This window comes from Amphibalanus amphitrite, unplaced genomic scaffold, assembly GCF_019059575.1.
Source record: "Amphibalanus amphitrite isolate SeventyFive unplaced genomic scaffold, NRLGWU_Aamphi_draft 000446F_arrow, whole genome shotgun sequence".
In the NCBI taxonomy this organism is placed as follows: Eukaryota; Metazoa; Arthropoda; class Thecostraca; order Balanomorpha; family Balanidae; genus Amphibalanus; species Amphibalanus amphitrite.
The window spans coordinates 283,074-304,714 of NW_024881940.1; the positions used below are offsets into that span (position 1 = coordinate 283,074).

The 21,641-nt window shown below is 47.2% G+C and overlaps 1 protein-coding gene across 1 annotated transcript in view; it reads right to left on the reverse strand.

The window, feature by feature from the left end:
* Nucleotides 1–5,457: 5,457 nt before the first annotated feature.
* Nucleotides 5,458–21,641, reverse strand: part of LOC122391616 — a 54,975-nt gene continuing 38,791 nt past the window's right edge. The window contains exons 3-16 of the mRNA XM_043385730.1: nt 19,671–19,763; nt 14,448–14,509; nt 13,604–13,738; nt 12,304–12,441; nt 11,986–12,073; nt 11,569–11,675; nt 11,152–11,299; nt 10,471–10,665; nt 9,918–10,044; nt 9,380–9,545; nt 8,814–8,952; nt 8,518–8,572; nt 6,969–8,205; nt 5,458–6,452 (exon numbers count right to left, since the gene is read on the reverse strand). Of these exons, the coding sequence (XP_043241665.1) occupies nt 6,411–6,452; nt 6,969–8,205; nt 8,518–8,572; nt 8,814–8,952; nt 9,380–9,545; nt 9,918–10,044; nt 10,471–10,665; nt 11,152–11,299; nt 11,569–11,675; nt 11,986–12,073; nt 12,304–12,441; nt 13,604–13,738; nt 14,448–14,509; nt 19,671–19,763 (2,732 nt within the window). The 3' untranslated portion in view covers nt 5,458–6,410. The remainder of the gene's footprint in view (nt 6,453–6,968; nt 8,206–8,517; nt 8,573–8,813; nt 8,953–9,379; nt 9,546–9,917; nt 10,045–10,470; nt 10,666–11,151; nt 11,300–11,568; nt 11,676–11,985; nt 12,074–12,303; nt 12,442–13,603; nt 13,739–14,447; nt 14,510–19,670; nt 19,764–21,641) is intronic.

Below are 21,641 nucleotides of genomic sequence, written 5' to 3' on the forward strand. Positions count from 1 at the left end.
ACCACCGTGTTCTACGCCCAAAATTACCCATAAACATGTGTCACAGGCTGCGAATATCAGTTTTGATTTTCGGAGATATGTGCCTACCTGGTTGACCTGACCTAGACCTTGACCTATGCTTAACTGACACCTACCCTACATGGATCCGACACTCTTGTAGGCCTTATATGATTGCTTGTGCACCGTTTTGACAGTTTATGACGAGAGACGCCCATTGCGAGGTTCTGAAGTCCATGCTACTGAAAACCCGATTTCAGGTGTTTGACCTGACCTCAACCTTGACCCGACCTGTGACTTCAAAATTCAACTTTAGAGCACTCATCTGAAGCGTCTCAGTTGGGGAAACTACGAGGCGAACGTCAAAAAATGGATTGGTCAATAAATGGACTTTTGATGACCATATATGGGCATAAATGCAGCCCCCGCTACTAAGGGTGAAAAACGGTATAACAAGCCGGTACTTGCGGTATCGCGTCCACTTATTGGAGAGAAAAGGCTTCCATTTTTCACTAGGAATTGGTGTGATTTGATTAAATTCGGCGAATTGACTCGAAAATGGCGATAGGAAAACGGCTTTTCTGCATGTTCTGGGCGTCGCAATCAGCTGGCCATTCAATAAATGGATTGGTTTTATGAAAGAAAATTGTTAAAAGATTTAATTTAATTACAATAAACAAAAATATTTAATTCTAAAATAATAACTTAACTACAATTAGAAAAACCATAAACAAAATCATAAAAATAATGACATTTTTAAACCACGGTACTGCTTACATTTTTTGGCGCGTCTGTTTCAATCCGCCATATTTGCCAATCACGGTTTGACCTTGCGTTGTATCTCTGCGATTTAGAGCCGCCAGTTAATTATGCACCGGGTGAGTGTAGGCCTTGTGTGGTTAAAAAACATCCTTATGCCTTATTTTTTCATTTGAATGCTAAAATTCATTGAAAAGATGAAGTTGTCTGATTTTATGACCATATATGGTCATCGCCCCGCCCACTCCAGACGCTGATTGGCTAATCCAATTTTTGTTTGGCTCCTCGTAGTTTCCCCAACTGGTCTCGTCGCGTTCTTTCGCAGTCGCAGCGATTGCATTGAGCATTAAATGACGAAGATATGTTTACCCCCCCCCCCCCCCCACCGCCTCAGGCGATCACGTGCCGTCACCCACCCTGGGCTTTGCAATCATTGAACATCAGGTTATCCTAAGGTAGGTATAGGGGAGAGCGGGGCCAGTTGAACCACTTTTTATATATTGACATGCACAGCGAGATCTAGTTGTCATATCGAAAAATGCACAATACCATGAAAAAATATACTCTTTTGGCTTTATTTTAAGATATGTAAAATTATGTTTCAAACATATTTTGCTGCCAAACGCACGCTTATAAAACAGCTCTACGCCCGTTTCAAATGACCCCGATGCGAGGGTCAATTGAACCAGCCCATGGGGTCAATTGGGTATATGTCAAGTTTACGTCCTAAGCACATATCAATGATAATTGTTTCACGTTCCTACGTATTTTGACGTGCTGAATCCAAAAATCATACTTACATGTCTCGCAAGAACAAAATTATCACCCATACACTAAGCAATTACACCTTCCCACAACACACGATCAAAACAAATCGAAAGGAAATTGAAAGTGTCCAGCGTTGCCATTTGTGAAAAATATTTTGTCTTTTTTTAATGTCGAGAAATAAAAACATTCAATATATTATAAAAATAAATAGGAAATATGTAAAAAAAAATAATTTAAAAAGAAATATTAATATTAGAAATAGAATAGCAAAACAACAAAGGGGAAATGTTGGGAACCGGGGTTATTGGGTTGGGGGGGGGGAGGAAAGGAAAATCCTGAGAACTGGGGCCTGGGGGGCGATTAGGTACTTGTGCAAAGTTGGCCAAAATCAAGAATGATATCTAACAGTTGCTATTCAACTGTGAATAAGGTTGTCATAATATTTCTCGCGGCGAAGCAGCGCAGTGCCGAAGGCAATGCCTTAGGAGAGATTACAGGCAAGAGTAAATCAAATATTTTTAGGTTAAGTGGTTATGTATCTGGCTTCAGGCCGAAGGCCTGAAGCCTGATGCATGACCACTTAACCTAAAAATATTTGATTTACTCTTGCCTGCAATCTATTCCTGCAAGCAACTTTTTCCTTATCCCCGGTAGGCAAAAATCAGTAGGTTAGGTTAGGTTAGGTTAGGTTAGGTTAGGTTAGGTTAGGTTAGGTTAGGTTAGGTTAGGTTAGGTTAGGTTAGGTTAGGTTAGGTTAGGTTAGGTTAGGTTAGGTTAGGTTAGGTTAGGTTAGGTTAGGTTAGGTTAGGTCAGGCCAGGCAGGCCAGGCCAGGTCAGGTAACAACTAGATTTGAGGCAAGAACCCCGATTCCTAAAGTTTCCCAAATATTGTAACCATTCTTATCGTATTTTTCTCCATCCCCCTCCCCACAAACCCCGGTTCCCGACATTTCCCTATGATGTCATTTTCATTTTTTCTCTCCCCCACCCATGAACCCCGATTCCCAACATTTCCCTGTTTTTCTAACCCTCCCCACCCAATAACCCCGGTTCCCAACATTTCCCCTTTGTTGTTTTGCTATTTAATTTCTTATATTTTTTAAAATAAATATTTTTTTATATATTTCTTTTTTATTTTTATCATATATTGATTGTTTTTATTTCTCGACAGGAAATATTTTTCATCAATGGCAACGCTGCATACTTTCGATTTCCTCTTGACGTGTTTTGATCGTGCGGTGTCCGAAGGTGTAATTGCTTAGTGTATTGGTGATGATTTTGTTCTTGCGAGACATGTAAGTATGATTTTTGGATTCAGCATGTCAAAATATGTAAGAATATGAAAGAAATATCATTGAAATGTGCTTAGGACGTAAACTTGACATTTACCGTCAATTGCACCTATCCTTAACAATGGGATGTTTTCCTCTTTAAGGCCACTTTCTTAAGGAGATATTTTGTCCGGTTTACTTTTCCAAATGCTACATTCAATAGGTCGTTGGAAAGCTAAAAGTGCAAAGTTCCTCATAATAGGTGACATGAAGTACATAGACTATGGTAAAATGGGCGGATGAGAAAAATGAGAAATATCTCAGACTATAGTGTGCTTTCAAGCAAAAGGCTGGAGAAAAGGGGTAAAAAATTGAACTCTATTAAACTACTATTTCAGTTTAAAAGCTCATTTCAAAGGTGGACTATTTCCTTTAATGTTTACAGCCCCTGAACAATAACCATTGCAAAGGTCACCGGGGTCCATTGAAACGGCCTGTGGCCCTGTTTCAACTGACCCTTAGAGAAGCGTTTCAATTGACCCCATCCGCTCCCGCCATCTCGCACGCGCCGTAAAGCACATGTCAAACGAGCTGGAGGGACGGCATCATGCTGAATGAAGGGCCAAATAAGGTGTTATTCCGGAGCCAGGAGTTCTTCTTTCAGCAAACAAATGTATATGCGATATCACAAAATATTCATAAAAACGATTTCTCCCAAACGCCCCTCAAAGACACAAAAACAAGTGTCAAATCAAAATTACCGTCCGTTTGCCGCCCAAACGCCGTTGACAAAGAAAGTGGTCGAGCGCGGATGCGCAGTGGTGTCGGCAACGCCATATGTTGCATATTGTTGAAAATAAAGCCATGTTTCATCTGACCCCGTGTTTCAACTGGCCCCGCTCTCCCCTAGGCTTTGGTATCGGTCAATGCTATATCATGCTATCATGCTCATGCTATCATTTATCATGCTATTCATACACACATTTACTTGCATTCCCCAAGCCACCAAAACTTAAGTATGGCGATGCAAAGAACGCAAGTCAATTAGCTACTAGAACATATCGACTGACAGCTTGGTCCACTCACTTTGGTGTCCTGTTACGCAGAGCCCTCTGCTATCCGACGCCGACCACTGCTCCAAGACTGACTCTCTCTCGTCCCCGGCCCCTCTGCCCTACTCTGAACACACCGTGCCCCCGAGCTATAGCCCGGGTACGGGGCAGGCCTGGGTGGGTCGAGCCCCAAAGGTTAGCTGTGCTAGTCCTGGTATAAAAGTGACTACTGAATACCGGCTCCTCAGCTGTTAGCGAATGCAAGAAGGTAGGTATAATTAAAATTTAATATCGTGTCGTAACTCGTTGGTAAAGTCAACTTCCGAACTTTGGTTTAGGTGTGCGTTAGCTTGTAGCTTGTAGCTAGACGAGAGATAATGATTGATCAATATGACAACCCGTGATCACCTGAGGCCAACACAGTATTCCAATACCCAATCAATGGGTTTGCTGCGAACCTACGGCGATATTGTTGCATGGAGCCATGCTGAATAATGTATTAAATATAAAAGTTGTCGGGAAGATTATGTGAACCGATATCATAATATGTACGTTCAGAACGTCACTAATGAATCCTAGCGCCGATACCCAACGTGAAGGACTGTACTCACCAGCTGAAGTATGCCATGGATGACGTCCGTCCCCCTCGCTGCGTTTCTGGTCAAACATTCATGTCGATTGACATCACACTATCCTCCCACGGACAGCTGCACCCGTGACCATAAATGCGTCTAACACTGATCACTGAGCAATATATGCACGCACAACACACGCGGATTCCACCCAACCTCACTCACTCACATCTGAAACACAACTAACAACCCGGCGACACCACGCGGAGCTGCGGCCGCTCGGTCCCGTGAGAACCTCCCCCGCCGCCCGCAGCCGCCGCCGGCCAAGCCCCGCCCCCTAGGAGACGGTCCACCGTCCGACCAATCAGCGGGCAGGAACGAGATGCGGCGCCGGGGGGAAGACGGTCTGGAAATGAGCGCGGGTGGGAAAGCTCGAGTTTCTCAGGGCAGGAAAGTTATAAAGCCGGATAGCGACATTATAGGCTGTTGCCTGTTGGCGACATCAGGTGGGATTCGAGCTGACTGCTGTTTAGGGTAAAGTGCAATTGACGTTAATACCTACCTACTCGTATGAAAGTAAGTTTGAGATGTGTGGCGATACAGTCGCTGATATAGATTATTATTATAATTTTTTTCGAGGCTCTCATGGTATAATGTAATTAAACACGAGGTATTCATTAGTCAATCCATTTAGTCCCTAAAATTGTGGAAAACTGTATAAGGCGAATACACCGTTTCTATTCATTTGTTGGATTGTCGTGATGACTATCTCTCCAAATGACCATGTTTCATCGAGATGGATCATTATCTTTATGCTGTCTTGTACGACTGGCTGCGTTTCCTAGCCATAGCATCCGCTATCTGAGTCTTGTGCTTACTTGTTCCAGCTATCCGTCTAAAAGCATCCCTCATCGGCAACAATAAACGCAGAAATGAACCACTTTTAATAGTCGCATATACATATAAGATAGGTATATATTTCACATTCACTCACCCATTTTTTACAAAAGTCTACACTTAACTCAATCACACATCTCATCAATTCCACAAACAGTTTTATTTCTACATCGACGGATACTTGCAAAAATAACGATACGAGTTCTATCTAAATTTTTGGTTAGCGTTCACATTTACCATATTCGTCAGTCTGCGTCCAGTCGTGACGCCCAGCAAGAGAGACACAACGCCTCACCATGGATAGCGGACCCATGAGTCTTCCCCATGTTACATACGTTCACTGTGTAGCGGGCATCCAACCCTGCCTAACGGGTCACGTGGTCGTGGCATAGAGGATAGCCGACCCGGCATGAAGGGTCACGTGACTGATAGGCGACTGAGTGGAGCTGGAAATGATAGCTCAGAGTAGGATTTGCAGCAGCTTAATTATTCGCGGAATTTAACTTGCAAATGCATTGAATATGTTAATCCTAAACAAGTATCAGATAATTACAACGGGATAGCGAGGCAATTTTCCGAAAAACAAATATAAACTTGCTTCCGTGTCACATAACATCTAGAAGAATTCGCTTAAACGTCAACGGTAACCCAACTAGATCGCCCCAACTCCCACACAACCCGTCCTGACGCGGTACAACATACAGTGCAACAACATTAACTGCATATCGTAGGGACCTTCCTGGTCCCTCGTAAAGTAACGAAAGAACTGGGCACCGCACATTGGGGACTCGAACGTAGTTCATCCGATTACAACTCAATGAAAAATCAACGTAGTAGTTGTAGCTGCACCGTTACTTCACGGTTGGTCCACTGCATTTAACAACCGTCGTAACCGATTTCACTGTTCATTGCCGTATAATTCTTGTTTCCCAAGTCCTTCCGAGCAGACGTCCACTGAGGTTCTTAGAAGTTTTTTAGCCATGTTTCAGCTCGTCGTCGATAGCTGAGCGCCGATTGGTTGCTGCTGGTTGCCTGAGACACGTGATCAGGCGATTGCCCGGTCGAGTGATCACGTGATCTGCGGTGCTGATCGGTCATTGGTGGATGGCGGTCGACGCAGCCTCGCCGTGTTCAGCCTGCGGAAGGAAATTGCAGGTTATTTGCGGCTAAAACTAGGGAATAATCACAACGACAGATTAACTAATTCCTACGCAGTGTGAATTGACATAAAAATATAACTTAAACTAAGCCATCTCAAGGCGTAGCCAGAATTTGCACGCCATGTGCAGGGGAGGGAGGGACACTCCTAGAATCTAAACGACGGTAAAAGCTTTTTCAGTGAATGAATGCCACATAAGTGCTAGGAGTCTTAGCGGGGCAACTAGTTGTTAGTGCAACTGTAAACACATGTACAAATTATCTGGAATAAAGCCCATGCTCTTGACACCGACTGAGAAGCCGACCCATCCCCGTTTCGAGTTATTACACAACCAACAACAATGCGTTCCTTGACTTCATAGCCAAGCCTGTCGAGTGTCGGTGTCCCCTGTACCGAATAGCCATGCCTTCCCGTCCCTTCTCCCCATTATTCTGCCCCTCCCGTATCCTCTCACTATTCCATCCCCCATCCCGTTCCTCTCCTCGCCATGTACCTGTTTCCGGCAGCTGCTGTCGGCGGCCCACAGGTCGTACCAGGGCCCGCACCGCTGTCCCTCCTCAGTCTCCTCCAGTTTACTGTCCTTCTCCGGCAGGTACAGCCTCCTCGACAAGTAGCTGCCGTAGTTGAACAGGTCGATGTTGAACTGACGCAGCTTCTCACTCACAGACGGAGCTGCCACACTGTGGTGCCGCCGGAGCTCTGAGGAGCCGGATCTCCGGCGTCCGGCTCCGGACGACACCGGAGCCGGAGCCGGAGCCGGAGCGGCGTCATAGCGGAGCTCTTCGTACTCGGCATCCGTTTGGAAAATTGAGACGGTGTCGTGTTTTCGAGCGGTGCTGACCGCCAGGGCGGAGGGTCTCTCACTGACGAGAGCTCCCACTGTGCGGCGACGGGCGACGTCCACGGCGCGGCGGCGACGCGCGGCGCACGCGTGGATGTCGACCGGAAGGCTGACGGGCTCGGGATCGTCTCCGATGACATTCGTCATCGACTGGAGAGGAGCTGTCGATGTGGAGCGTCTCGCGCGGCCGGCCGACTTGAGGCAGGCCATGCCAGGGAACATTGAAGACCCGGCCGGGGAGCGGCGTGACGAGGGGGCTCTCTCCACCGGTAGCGACACCGGCTCCTCCGGACTGAGATGTTCCACGGCAGACTCCTCAGCGAACACCGCGGCAGCTCGTCGTCCCTCTTTCTCCATCCCCTGACCGGGTTTGGACCTCTCCTTCTCCCCACCCCTGGTGGCTCTCCTCTCCACTCCTGCCACAGTTAGCGCCCGATAGTCCTGCACCAGAAGTAGGGTGTCTCCCGAGTCCAGGTCAAGGAGGTCCGACTCGGAGAGAGAGCGAGGACTGGTGCGCCCCGGCTCGGAGGGCTCTTCGGGGATGGTGGCCGGCGGAGAGGACCACCCGCTCCGCTCCACCTCCGGCGTTCGCCACAACTCGTCGGAACTCAGGGGCTGGTCGGGGGTCGGACGAAACGCCCGCAGCAGAGAGGCCTTGCGGCCGAGCCGGGCTCGACTCGCTCGCCGGCGGGCCTTGCGGTCGATGGTGACGAAGTGGTCGAGAAGGGATGCGCTGCGACTGCCTTCTCCGCTAGACGGTTCCTCCGTGAACTGGACGCCCTTGTTGCCGGATGGCCCCAGGTAGGGCCGAAGAAGCTCCGTGTCGTCGCCTTGGCTGAAGATAAGCCAGCCCTGGCGGGTCTGAGGCAGACCCCCTCCGGCCGTCGACCTGGTGCCACGCCGCAGTGTTAACGTAAACCAAACAAAATGCAAACAAAACACGAAGAAAATAAAACTAAGGTTACGAGGTTAAACTAAGTTTTTAAGCAAACCAACTAAAAAATCGACAACACAAACATCTATGAAAAACAAAGCATTAGAAATACAGAAGGAGCTATAAAAGCATACACAGAATAGTGCTAGGTCAATTTTTGACTTGAGATGAAGAGCAGGAATGGGAGGTCAGGGTTCAGGGGTTGCTCCGAAGGGTCTGGGTTAGTAGGCAGCCACTGGCTACTTCTGGCCTCCTTCGTTCACTGACCGCGGGTCGGAAGAGAACTGTTCCGGCGCAGGAGGGTGCTGGTCCGCTCCAAAACCTGCGGACAATCCGTATCATTGTCAGTGCTGCGGAAAGCATGAGGGGCAGACAACAGCGCCTTTTGTTTTTACATGAACCCGCCCCAACCACCATCCTCAGACCTCAAGAATCCGCTACGACATTTGACCCTCGCTGAAGCCTTGGCTCTTTTCTAACACATTACCTAGCCTAGGTTTTGTCTGGAGGTGCCTGACTTGTCGCGCTCCTCTTGCTTCCACAAGACTTTCTTCCTTCCTCACCTGAGTCATTGGAGCTATGCAGGCTGGTGTCAGCTGGTCCGTTTAGTACCGGTGTAGTCTGAGAGCGCTTCATTTCTGGAGGCAGCGGCGGCGGCGGTGGCGGTGGAGGCAGCTGTCCAGATGTACCAGCAGGTTTGAGCTGCAAATGAAGACAGGAACAGTCAAAAAGACAGGAGCTCATCAGTCAAAGGCAAGGATCAGTCACGAGACTATGTCATCGTCAACAAGGAAGGGTGGGCTGATGCATTGGAGGACCCAGTGGAGGGGACAATGCGGCCATACCCCTCCCCCCATGCGCTGAAGCCTGGTGACCTTCGCCGCATATCACAGCCCTCAAAGAGAAGACGACGAAGCGTCATGCCTGCCTGTAAGTCATGGCTGGGGTTACGAGTTCCATGCCCGACCGTTTACTAAGGTAAGGGGCATGACTTCTTTGTCACAAGGTCTGAGCCCTTGCAGCTGTGTCATCGATGTGCAAAACCCCACATCCGTGATCCGGCATCCTGCAAGACGTTGCAAAGCTGCGTGATGCGCTTATTATCCGCCCCGTTATATAGAGCTCGTACCTTCCTCGCCGCCAGTCGGCTGGTCAGCTCAGCATGCACGCTGGTGGGCCGCCGGCTGGGTGTAGGCAGCGCCCCTGGCGGCGACGGACGGAAGGTGGAGAGCGACAGTGGCGCCTCTTCCGGCCGGACGGTGAGTGAGCGCGGCCGGCTGCCTGGGGCTGACGCTCTGTGAAGAGTGATAGGGGGGGGGGGGGGGAGGTAAGCCTGTTGCCTTACAAATGTGGAATCTGTTATTGAGGAGACTGCCCTCCCAATGCTTCACATTGTTTGTAACGGTTGTAACATTGCAGGTAAGAACTGACTTCAAACGCCATTCGTTCAAACTTCAACCCCAAAATCGCGAAGACGTTGCGTAGCCTTCAGGAAGGACAGTGCCAGTGTGGAGGTGCTATCAAGGTCAGATGGCGCTGTGAGCTGGTCCTTTAGTCCACAGTGAGTCTTAGAGTCAGTCAGCCGTGAGTCGTTCCCTGAGTTGTCCCAGAGTCAGTAGTAAGCTGGTCAGTGAGTCCGTGAGTCGGTGAGTCGTTCGGTGACTCACTCGGCGCTGGACTCTGAGCCCTGTGAGCTGGCTGAGTCGGTCACGGGCTCGGTGTAGGCAGCGGGGAACCAGCCGCACCGGCGGGTCCGTACGTTCTCACCAAACTGCCAGCCCTTGTTCCGCTCCCCTGTGAACGAGACGGGGTTCAGTGGTGGGCGGCAAGCCAAAGGTGAGAGTCCAGACGCCCAGAGGCCAGACCCTCAGTAGGAGAACTAGTCACGCTGTCTCGTGAAACCACGCCTACAAATAAAGTTAACCGATATGAAAACTGAACTACCACATTTATTTATATATGTATAACGAGCTCACATGAGAATCAGCCACCAAGCGGAACCAAAACAGGGCATTGATTTCTCGTTCCGCAGCTCTTCTCCCAAACGCCAAAATATTTCGTGGAACCCAGCACACCAATACATAGTACAATAGCACAGGAGATGCTATGTCTTTTCAAGAAACTCTGCTTATCATTACGGGCGATGACGTGCCCCTCGTGAAATGCCCGCTCACAAGTACTCCAACGATACAGTATTTCCCTCGTGAATCCCCCTCTCACCAATACAGGCGATGACATCCCCCTGATGGAAGCTGAGCTGATGCTCGCCGCTGCTCAGGTAGGCGTAGATCGCCCTGACCAGCGGTCTTTCGGCACTGTGGGAGCCGGCTGATGCCGAGTCGCTGGAGTCAGTGTCCCAAGCTGGTCGGATGGGACCGGCAGAGGGTACCTCCGGTTCGACGGGGTCGGACATCACTGCCGGGGGAGAGAAGAGGTTAGATTTGACTTGGTCAGATCCACAAAGTCAGACAACACTGCCGAAGAGGAGTGAGTTAAAACTGACGGAGAAAATGATGAGAGCGATTAGAATTGCCGACGGTAGGTCAGCTGAGAACGCTGGCTGGCAAGAAAAAGGAGGAGTTCAGGACTGCCCCGGCGGCCTGGTTTGGGACGCAGGAAGAAGGTGGTCGATATTGCCCGAGAGGACATCTTTGGCATTGCCATGGAAGGACGAAAGCGTTAGGACTTAGGACGGCAGGAAAAATTCACTGGAGGTATATGATTCCTATTCCTCCACTCGAAAAGGTCAATCTTCACAGGTATAAAACAAATTGGGCAAAAATGACATATTTAATTATACCACATGCCCCATATCTTCTAACGGCACACATGATTCTACACGCAGAGTGTCGCTAAATGCTTGCTGTATAGAGAGCTGGCGCAGAGAGCTGGTACACTCACTATGTAAGGAGCTGGTGGACGAGTGTAACTCGTAGTTGGACCGGGTCCTCATCAGCCGGCACTGGTCAGGCGAGGTCAGTACACTGCTGTCCACCGAGCGATTCCGCTTCAGCATGGCGCTGCTGTCCTTGGAGGAGGCTGACTCAAACTGGAACACAGCACAGGCGGGTTAGCGATTTATATCTTGGTAAAACGCTTCCAATTGCTTAGCTATGATAGCAGGAACCCGATTTCCGCATCCCCGTTCACACATTACAAATACTACGTAACTATTTTAACTCGATGCTTTGACAGCATTCATGATGCACTTCGAGATGGATCAGCTGCATGACCTTAGACCTACCTCTTTCATCCATCTTAGTTTTTAACTTAATTCAATACCTACAATAACGTTGTCAAACAACGTTTTATCCTCACCTGGGAAGGCTCTACTCCAAAGTAGTTGTCGACATCGGAGCGTAGCTTCTCCCTAGTTTGGGCCACCTGATTCCATTGCTCCAATTTCGGACCCAAACAGCTCTCTCCTGAAGGAATGGAAAAATAATAGATAAGTCGCGGGTGGACGACGACAACGCTTAAAATGGATCCAATTGTAAACATCAGAAGTTACACATACGAGTATTTCGTTCCGTGCTGTGATATGATCTGTGAAATGATCTTGGTACGTCCATGGAAAGGAAACGGTTGACCAGTAAACAAACATCTTGCTCAAGACAAAGTTCTAGGCCTAGGACAGTAAACTTCTCTTCAATTTTTATACCTACAGTACCTACATATTAATATTCCCACCAAACTTATACAGGAGTCGCGAGTGATAAAACCCCGATCACTCACCCGTTCTGTGCAGGGCGTGGAAGTGTTTGGCCAGCGAACATTGCCGCTCCAGTACGAACCCGTAGCGCCTCCTTTCCTGGGTCATGACCTGTGAAAAACGCAAGGTCTTCAGGTCAGTCATGGCATAAACGAAATATAAAAAGGTACATATCAAAGCACCAGGTTTCTGGGCTACGTGTGGTTGAGGTCCTCATATAAACGGTATGATAATTAAGACTACGCTGCTCTGCTTCATTAAGTTTATTCGTTTTATGTAGCCCAATTCAACACTTTTCAAAGACGACAGCAGGTTAAAGGAAATCATTAGTTTTTCCTTACATCTTTGAGGCTCTTCTCGAGGAACATTTCACACTTGATCTTTTCCTCGTCGAACCTCTGGATCTGTTTGATTTCCTTGTCCAGCATTGTGCTGCTCTTGCTGTTCTTCAACTTCTTCTGACTCTTCTTCACACCAACCTGCCGGCATGGGGGTCATGCGCTTACTATATCGGAAGCTTATGTCTTAAACCACGATATTTATATGTGGTCTATGCATGTAATATGTATTGTACGGAAGGGTAGCTTTCAGATCAGCCCCGGAACCCCCAGGCACCGCGGGCAATGTTCATTATTTAGAGCTCGACTGCTCGTATTACGATTTGTTTGTTGTTGTTTGTTTGTTTATTGAGGCTTTAGGGCGCGCCGACAGCAAAGGTCATTTTGCGCCCATAACGTCGCACTAATAAAACAAGTGTTTCAAAAGAAGAAACCTTCTAGATACCAAGACTAGAAAGTAAAAGACTTGGTCAAAACGACAAGGTAAGATAGAACAACGCAAGAGCGTCGTAACAGTCAACTGACTAGACAAGTAGACTAGAGAGGATTTGGGTGTGGTCATTACGACATGAATTGTTGGTACAACAGCTAACAGTACGACATCTTTCAGCCTGCCCCAGAGTCGCGGGGCTCCGCCGTCACTGTTCTCTGAACGGTGCCCGACCACCGTCTGGCTTCCGATGCCAGGCTAAGGTTTCTCGGTAAGACGTGGGCTGCCAGCACGTCTGTTCTGAAACCTGGCAGCCTGTCCGCGAGCGATAGCGGCTTTCCAAGCAGCCGCCGATTCGGCGAAAATTAAATGCAAAGATGAAACAGCTTAGCGCGCGGCTAAGCGGTTAGGTATGCGGTAGCATAATAGGCAGGTGCTTTCATGTGTATATTTTGGGAATGCCATTGGCGGCAAGAGGTGACTGACGGATGAGCCCGTCTGTCTAAAGCTCCGATGTTTTGTAATTGAGTACCGACCCGGAGCTGTCGGAAGCTCCCCCATCTGAGCAGTGAACGTTTCCAAAGTTCTCTTGTAATGTACAACTGACTATGCTCGTCCGAAGCATCCTGATGTGTGCCCCTACCTCATACCTGTGCCGGGCCGCAGCTCTTGTCCTAAGCCCATATACTAACCTGTCGCGAGCTCTCCTGTCTTACAAACTGACCCGATTTTGACGGAAAGTTTCCTGTTCAGTGCACTGACCTGAGCTCTACCGAAGCTCCCCAATAAACTGACCTGAGCTCATCCATGGCTCTCCTGTTCTGTTCCTACTGGCCTGAGCTCAACGGACGCTCTCCTGTCTTGCATACTGACCTGAGCTCGCCCAAAGCTGTCCTGAAGCGTCCGCCAGTGAGCCGTGAACCGTTTGTGTTCCGCCTGCACCACTCTCCAGTCCTTCTCAATGTTGGTCTCCATCGGCGCCACCAGGTCCACGTAGAATGCCTTCAGCTGCGGGGGAAGAACACCGGTTAGAAAGGTAGCATTCGAAGTTCGAACCACATCCAAACATTTAAGTCCTCATCAGGTTCACGTAGAATGCCTTCAGCAACATGGAAGAACACCGGTTAGAAATGAACCATTGTAATTTGTAACACAAGTATGTACAACGGAAACCTTTCTAGTATCCATCAGGTCAAGCTTAGAGTGGCATTCAGCTTATAGGGGAGAACGCCGGTTATGAAATGCTACCCGATTAGCCCTGGGCGAACGGAAGTCGCTGTGATATTAGGCGCTGAGATTTTCCAAAGAATGTCAGTTAGATGGAAGGGATGTCATGGAATGCCATTAGCTGCCGTTCAGAGGAGATTTCATATTCCCACTAACCACCATTCGGTGGGCATTACAGAGGGAAACACATTGACACACATAAACCATATACATACATACAATACAGGCAGCGCAGTCCTGCAGTATAATTTCCTCAGTTGTACAACTTGCTGAGCTGCTTTGAATAAAGAGTTTGATGGCTATAAATGAATGCAGTGGTCTCTTTACGATGATAATTTTAACTTAAATGAATTGATATGCGATAGCATTGTTGAAGATGAGACGTCCTTGCTCGTAGCTCATTGATCAACATATCGCTACAACGCCCAAGCGAGTGCTTTGATTTTTGAAACATCAAGCGTTGTTACATGGGCCAGTGGTGATTGCTTACCAGTGTCAGCTCATGGTTCCTTATTTCTGAATAGGTTTGGACGATGTCGTTCAGCGTTTCACCTGGAAAAAATAAATGAGGTGATTAACAACCAGGCACGATCACGTGCAAACAGTCAAACAGGGGCAAAGTGTGCTGGAACAGGCACAAAAAATGATAATAAAATAAAGGAATAAGTTCATATATTTATTTAGCGCGCAAAAACCACCCGAAGCTAATCTTATCGACACTGGCGGACTCCTTGTTTGAGTTCCTCTTAAAAACGCCAAAATTAAGTTAATCAACATACGTAATTGATCGAGTTTTATGTCGATTATCACAAAATTAGTTTGTTTTTACGTTTCCAGCATACGTAACTATTATTAAAAGTTCGTTGAGTTGAGATGAGATTCTCTCCGTGATATTCTCCCTACAAGTGTCAGCCTCCCTTGCTTACACCAAACGAACCAAACGAGCATTTCGTCACGCTATTTGACCGATTTTCCAGCCCACGGTGTGCCGTCTCTCCCCAGTCTTTCTCCTCCCCGCCTGCCCCCATTTAGCTGTCCCCTTGTCCCCCTCGCCCCATTTAGCGGTCCGCTATGGCCGTGCTTCCCTTTGTCTCTTTTTCCCGTCTCTTCCATCCCCGTGATTGATGTGATTTTCAGCGATAAAACCGACCAACCACCGCGCCGGCCTAAATGGTGCCGAACCACCACGTCACCCCGGGTCTGTCTCCTCGCTGAGTTTTATCTTTTGGCTAGGGGCATGCGGACTAGCCCTTGGAGCTTCGAGCTTCTCTTTCGGTGCCCTGTTGTACGTGAGATGATTGAGATGATGAGTCTGGATATTCATCTTTTCTAAAGAAAAGGTCAACAGCAAACCTTTATGAGTACACTGAAAACAATTTCACCCGAAGCTGGCGAATTAAGCGTTGCTCTGCGGGTGGTATATGTGTATTAACTCGCCATGTCCAGATTCTAGCTAGAGGGTAAGCAGACTTGCCTGCCTTATTACTCGTAAATATGCACTGTACCCACAGTCTGCAGTAAGGTAGCTACCCAGCACCGGATATTGTTCCCGCGGGTGTCGAGTCATTGGCACAGCCCTCACTGAAAGAGTTGGAACTACTCGAGGTATCGTAAACGCGTATCCGTGGATGGCGACCTTTACATAACCTGCCCTGAAGGAGTTGGATCTACTGTTACAACTAGATGGCGTTGTCTCATACAGTTTTGAATTACAACAATTTTTTAACTTTTTTTTTGAACCAATGATATGTTGGCACATTGTTTGGCGGTTTTCAAGTGGGGGCGAAAGTAAAATTGTTAGGGTGCATCTTTAAAATCTCTGCAATATTCATCACGGGACGATTGGCAACGCTTTTTCTTCCGAAACTACCAAGTGAGACCATTTTGATTCTTATATAGGTCACGAAAGCAGCGGCGACACATCTCCTTGATTTCGGGCGGTCTGCATGACTGCCGGTGACTGAGTCATGTCGAAGTTTCTATGGGAATTCGATTTGACCTTTCCCACGGGTGTGAAACTTTCTCACCGATGTTTCCTAGGTGCGAGATTGCTATAATATAGATATTTTCCCGCAAATATGGTCAAACGTGGGAGTTTTTTTGGCCCTCGTGACTTGGTCGGCGAAGGGTAGGCGTGGAGGGTAACCCCATCTCCTAGGGGTTTGTGGGGCGCTGCTGCCAGGTAGGCGTCGATGAATACCTTTCGATGGAGGGGTCGCGAGCCACTGGCGCGCGAATAGTCGTGGAGGGTTACTACTCTCCAGAGTGAATTGCGAAAGTGTTATGTCCTAAATTGACTCCTGGGAGGGTGGTTAAAAATGGTTGCGGATAGGGGTACCCGCGAGGCACCGGTTTACTCGCCAGTTTTGGGTGAAATTGTTTTCAGTGTAGCGCCATTCTAAAACAGCCGTAAAATGAAGCACGGATTCTTCAACAGACAATAATGGTGCTTTTATTTCACTTGTTGTCGCAAGGTGCCTGAAGCATAGCTGCCAATAAAAAAACACCACTTCAAAAAAATTATAAGGGATAGACCAACAAAATAACCCTTAAATAACTCTGAGGTCACACCAGTTATAAGATGACCAAGGTCCAAGGGACGCCATTGAGCATTACTGATTAAATCAACATCGAGTGTAGATAATTCCTCCCGGGAATGGAGCCGAGTGATCCTAATCTGGCAGCAATTATCCTTTGTGCAGGGTTTATCAGAGAGGGGAGGTGCGGGAAATAGGATTGCTTCCGCTCTGGCCGGATTGATCAAATGTCTGCGATCGGGCGCTGCGCGCTGAGGGACATAGCTAGCGCCTTCGGTGACTGTTTTTATATTTTTACAGTGGCAAAAAAGTGCAGGAACAAGTGCAGGGAAACTGAAAAGTATTAATAATCGTAAGTTATTGTACTTCATTGTACTCTTGATGACATTAAAATCAATGAAATGCCCAGCCTTTCGTGTAAAAAATAGGGTTTTAGCGGAACGATCAGCACGTGCTAGAGGCAGTAAAATCAGATCAGAGCTGTTTAATGTATAAATTGCACCGCTTTACGTGCACCGCTATGACACTTGTTCGTAAAACAAAGTCGTTAATACCAACTACCATATTTAGAGTACCGTAAAGTGGGGCTATTTGAAACAGTGGGGCTATTTGAGACAGTATTTAAAATCGCTATAAAATGAAGAGCGTTTGATTTTTATGTAATATTTTTGCTCAGAAAGGTGTGGAATTGAGCGGTAAATCGCCTGAGCAAAAATTAAGCAGAAATTTCAAACGGTTTTTATTTAATAACAATTTTAAATACTGTCTCAAATAGCCCCACTGTCTCAAATAGCCCCACCTTACGGTAGGTATTAATGACCATATTGGCAGGCATTTCCCTGCGCTTGCACACACGCACGAGCAGACGCCCACCCTTCCATCGCTCTGTATTTTTTCTCCCGCCTTCGAGTGTGGCTCTCCCCTCCCGTTATGATGTGTTGTCGTCTCCCGCTGATGTTTTCACTCCCTCCCTTTCGACGTGTGTCTCCACCCCACCATCTTACCTCCCCTCCCTCCCCTCCCCTCTCTCCTCCCCCACTCCCCGACTGCCAACACCAGTCATCGGCGTCTCGTGGATAATACGTAAATCACATTACTTTCCTCGCCCTCGTGTGGGGGACATTCGGTACGGCGGCACCCTCCTTCCTTCCGTTCGCGTCTCTTTTCTCTCCTTTCTGCGCACTCTTTCTCGCTCTTTTCTCTCTTTCTCTTCCTCCCCTTCCTCACTCTATCTATGCCTTCGTTTTCCCTGGCTCTATCTTAGTCTCTTTGCCCCCCTCTCTCTCTCTCTCTCTCTCTCTCTCTCTCTCTCTCTCTCTCTCTCTCTCTCTCTCTTCCCACCTCGACTGTGACTTAAGTTCACATCATTGAACGCAACGTGTCTATATTCCCTGCCCTGACACAGCCTGTATTTATGCGACAGTATCTAAATCTGGCCATCCGCCAATCGTCCAGCTTTGACTTGGGACTGACAACAGACTGATAGCATACACTGCAGAGAGGAGAGAGAGAGAGAGAGAGAGAGAGAGAGAGAGAGAGAGAGAGAGAGAGAGAGAGAGAGAGAGAGAGAGAGAGAGAGAGAGAGAGAGAGAGAGAGAGAGAGAGAGAGAGAGAGAGAGAGAGAGAGAGAGAGAGAGAGAGAGAGAGAGAGAGAGAGAGAGAGAGAGAGAATAAAGAAAGAGAGTGTGTGAGGGAGAAATAGAGAAAGAGAGGGAGAGAGAGAGAGCGAGAGAAAGAGAGAGAGAGAGAGAGAGAGAGAGAGAGAGAGAGAGAGAGAGAGAGAGAGGGAAGGAGGGAGGGAAGAGGGCGACAGCCCCTGTCTGTACCCTCAGAGCACCCTGCTGTGCGCTAATGTAAGCGGAAGGCCGCTTCCCGGTCACAAAGAACAACGCGGAAGTGGCGAAACGGCGACGATGCATTAGTTTTACAATGCTTAGGCTGTAAGTTATAGTGAATGCCTGTTGAATATATGGATTACAAGTGTTCTGGCTCAAACTGCAAAACGAACACCATTTTATCATTTCGTCGGTACCTACCTACTCAACTTTTTAATAAACGTTGGCACTTCAGAGCTTGAATTCTCACCCAATAACTACACTCAAACACTTCTAGGATCATCTGTAAAGCAGCTTAATGCATGGATATTAGGCAGTTGCCTTTTGTCTTGCAAAGCTGTGCATAAGATTATGAGCTGCTTACTTTTTTACAATGCAGCCCATGCATACCTAAAGTCAACGCCTCAGGAAGCGCTCTCAACTTCCGCGTTGTCCGTTTTCTAAAAAAAAAACGGCTCGAATAAACGCTCAATTTCGAACTATGACCACTGGTCAGCATTTCTGTATTACATTTTCAGCGGCCCATCTGAAGCTATCTGCACTTCATCATTTGAGCAGCGCAACAGATCCTCACATATCCCAGCCCACCCATCAGTCTTTGAGCCTACCCCGGGGCAACGTCCTGTTGGATATCCCAACAGACGCCGGGTTTGCTCTAAGTCTACTCATACTACAACCTCCCCTAGGCGTCCGGCCGACCCCTCTCGAGCCCCCACCCCTCCCACCCCTCCCCGTGGCTAATGCCCTGAGGGCGGGTGCTGACAAGCGATCACGTGACCAGTGACAAAGCGTCCCGCGTTGTGAGTCGCCGCAGCTAAATGGTTGGCTATTCATCTGCGTTAAATCGGAACGGACACTGTGTTGGACAGTTTCGGTCAGAGGATATTACGGCCACTGAGAGGCAGATTCAGCAGGCGATGTCACCGGTGGAACAAAGACAGGAACGATTAGGAACGTGATCAATCAGCCGAAAGTATAATGGCTGTGAAAGACATCTGCAATGTATGCTGAAAATGATATTTTTAATTAAGACTCACGACTTCACATAAGATAAACTTTAAAGTCTACTTTGCTTTACATAAATTCGGCATTGCAACTTATAATAGGTCTAGGATTTGCATCATTAGACAATAGGTAGTAACATTGAATAATTAAACGAGTAAATTTGTCGATGATTGGCACTAAACAAGCACACGCAAAATTATCTACACGTTCTAGCTTTCCAAAGAGTAATGGACATTACTCTTTGGAGAGCTAGAACGTGTAGATCAATGTCATTTGGACATATTGCATTTATTGCATCTACTGCAGTACCTATCTATTGTTTTCCAGTTTTCTTACCGATATCTGAGGCGCCATGTGATGCCGACTCTGTAGCGCAGCTACCCAGCCGGCTCAGAGCCTCCAGGTAAGCCTTGGAGGCCGCCGAGGCGCCTGCAATATAACAGAAAGGACATGTCACCATCTGGTTGCAGTGCGCAGAGGACAAAAGGTGCCAAACTGCCAAGCATGTCCAAATGTCATCACATCTGCGATTCTCGTCGAAGGAAAGGTCAATCTTAACAAGATTGGACGTCGGTTGGGTGTGGAATCTTCATTTGAGCTTGTTTAGGATGTTGCATTTCTGTGGAACGTAGGACGTTTTTGAAACACGTTGACACAAGTCAAAGACTTCGAAACTGAAACCGTCCTATTTCATATGCTAATTATGTTGATCTCGACTCAACATTAGCATGCGTCTTCATAATTTTGTAATAATATGACAAGCCTTAGAATGTTCCGTCTGATTCAAATGTGAAGCTTATTATGTCCTTGAAATAGCCGTGGAAAATTTGCTTGCTTTACCTAGAGGCTAGAACTGAAAGAAACAGACGCAATTTCATACTAGCTCACTTCCTCTCTACATTTCTATATGCTATGTATCACAGCTCAAAAATAGGTGAAGGCGGCAGGGAAGCCCCTGCCGCTCACCTCCCCCTCCCCTCCCTCCCCTGTCGTCGTCGGCGCCGACGGCAGTCGATTTCGACACTAAGAACGGTGGGGGAAACCGTCCAACTGCCTCCTGCCGCCCGGCGGCGCGACTGCAGGGCGAGATTGCACGGCTTCCTAGCCCGGCGCCCGGGCACGGGACGGCGGCAGCTGCTGCTGAGGGCGCCAGGCACGTGAGGAAGTTTGAGGAAGGTTGTTTGGTGCCCAATCTCAGCTTTGAAAGTGTTTTAAAGGGAGATAATGAGCTTTCTTTTTTCTTAAATAAAAATTACTCGACATCTATACTATTTCTACTGTAGTTTCTATAAAATATGAAAATTTCCTAGCACATTTTCGTATGTGAAAAAGGTTTTTATTTTTGCAAAAAAGAAGCAGTACCTACTTGCAGTACTTGTAACACCCACCGAAATGCGTTGTCCTTCTCTATAAAAAAGTCGCAGTATATGGCGCTTTTGTTTCAAACAGCGACGCTTGGGTTTTTGTTTATGTTATCGCCTTGTCGTTGCTTGGTTGTAAGGATTCTAATTTGAATTAGAGTTAATTCGGTTTAGAATTAATTAGATTCTAATTCGGGGGTACATAGTGCCTACGCTTCTTTGTTTCCAAGTTTCCAAGCGCCACAAATGAACGGCATGCGCCAGAAACGCAGCCAAATTTTGCGATTACGACTACGATATTCATTATTTTGGCGTCAGAGCCTGAAGCGAAAAATACAAGCATATTTATTTCAAAAAGACTTCAGGTTTGTCGAACGGTGTTATGAGAATTTTGATAGCAGTACTGCATAAGTTTTTCAGTGATGCCGCAAAAGTGTTGTATCTATCTTCTTTTATTGTGCAGTCGGCGGGACCGATTCAAAATTGAGTCGTTGCTATACTAAAATAGTAGCATATGGCGTCAGATGATGAACAGGAAAAATAGTTGCGTAAATTTAGACATAAACCACCCCCAAACCATGAATATCTTTTGAAGGCACTATAGACGACCATTAACTAACTAGATGTGATGAAGATCAAATGTAAGGAATACGCTCATTTTACAAAATTACATGCAAGTACCAAAAAGTGATGTAAGTCCTTATTCAACGGTCATTTTCAGCGCTCCCCGCTAACGTGACTTCAAGTTGAGATATTTGCGGCAAGGTACCGAATTGAGCAAAATGGTTTTAATTTACATTATAACTTGTTGTGTTTTGTCAGAAAATGGTCCTAACTCAGATTTTGTGGAAAAAGGTCATTATCTCCCTTTAAAAACATTATATAACACATCCGGCATATATCAAGAGAAAAGACCAAGACAAGGAAAGGCCCAAAGACCAAGGAA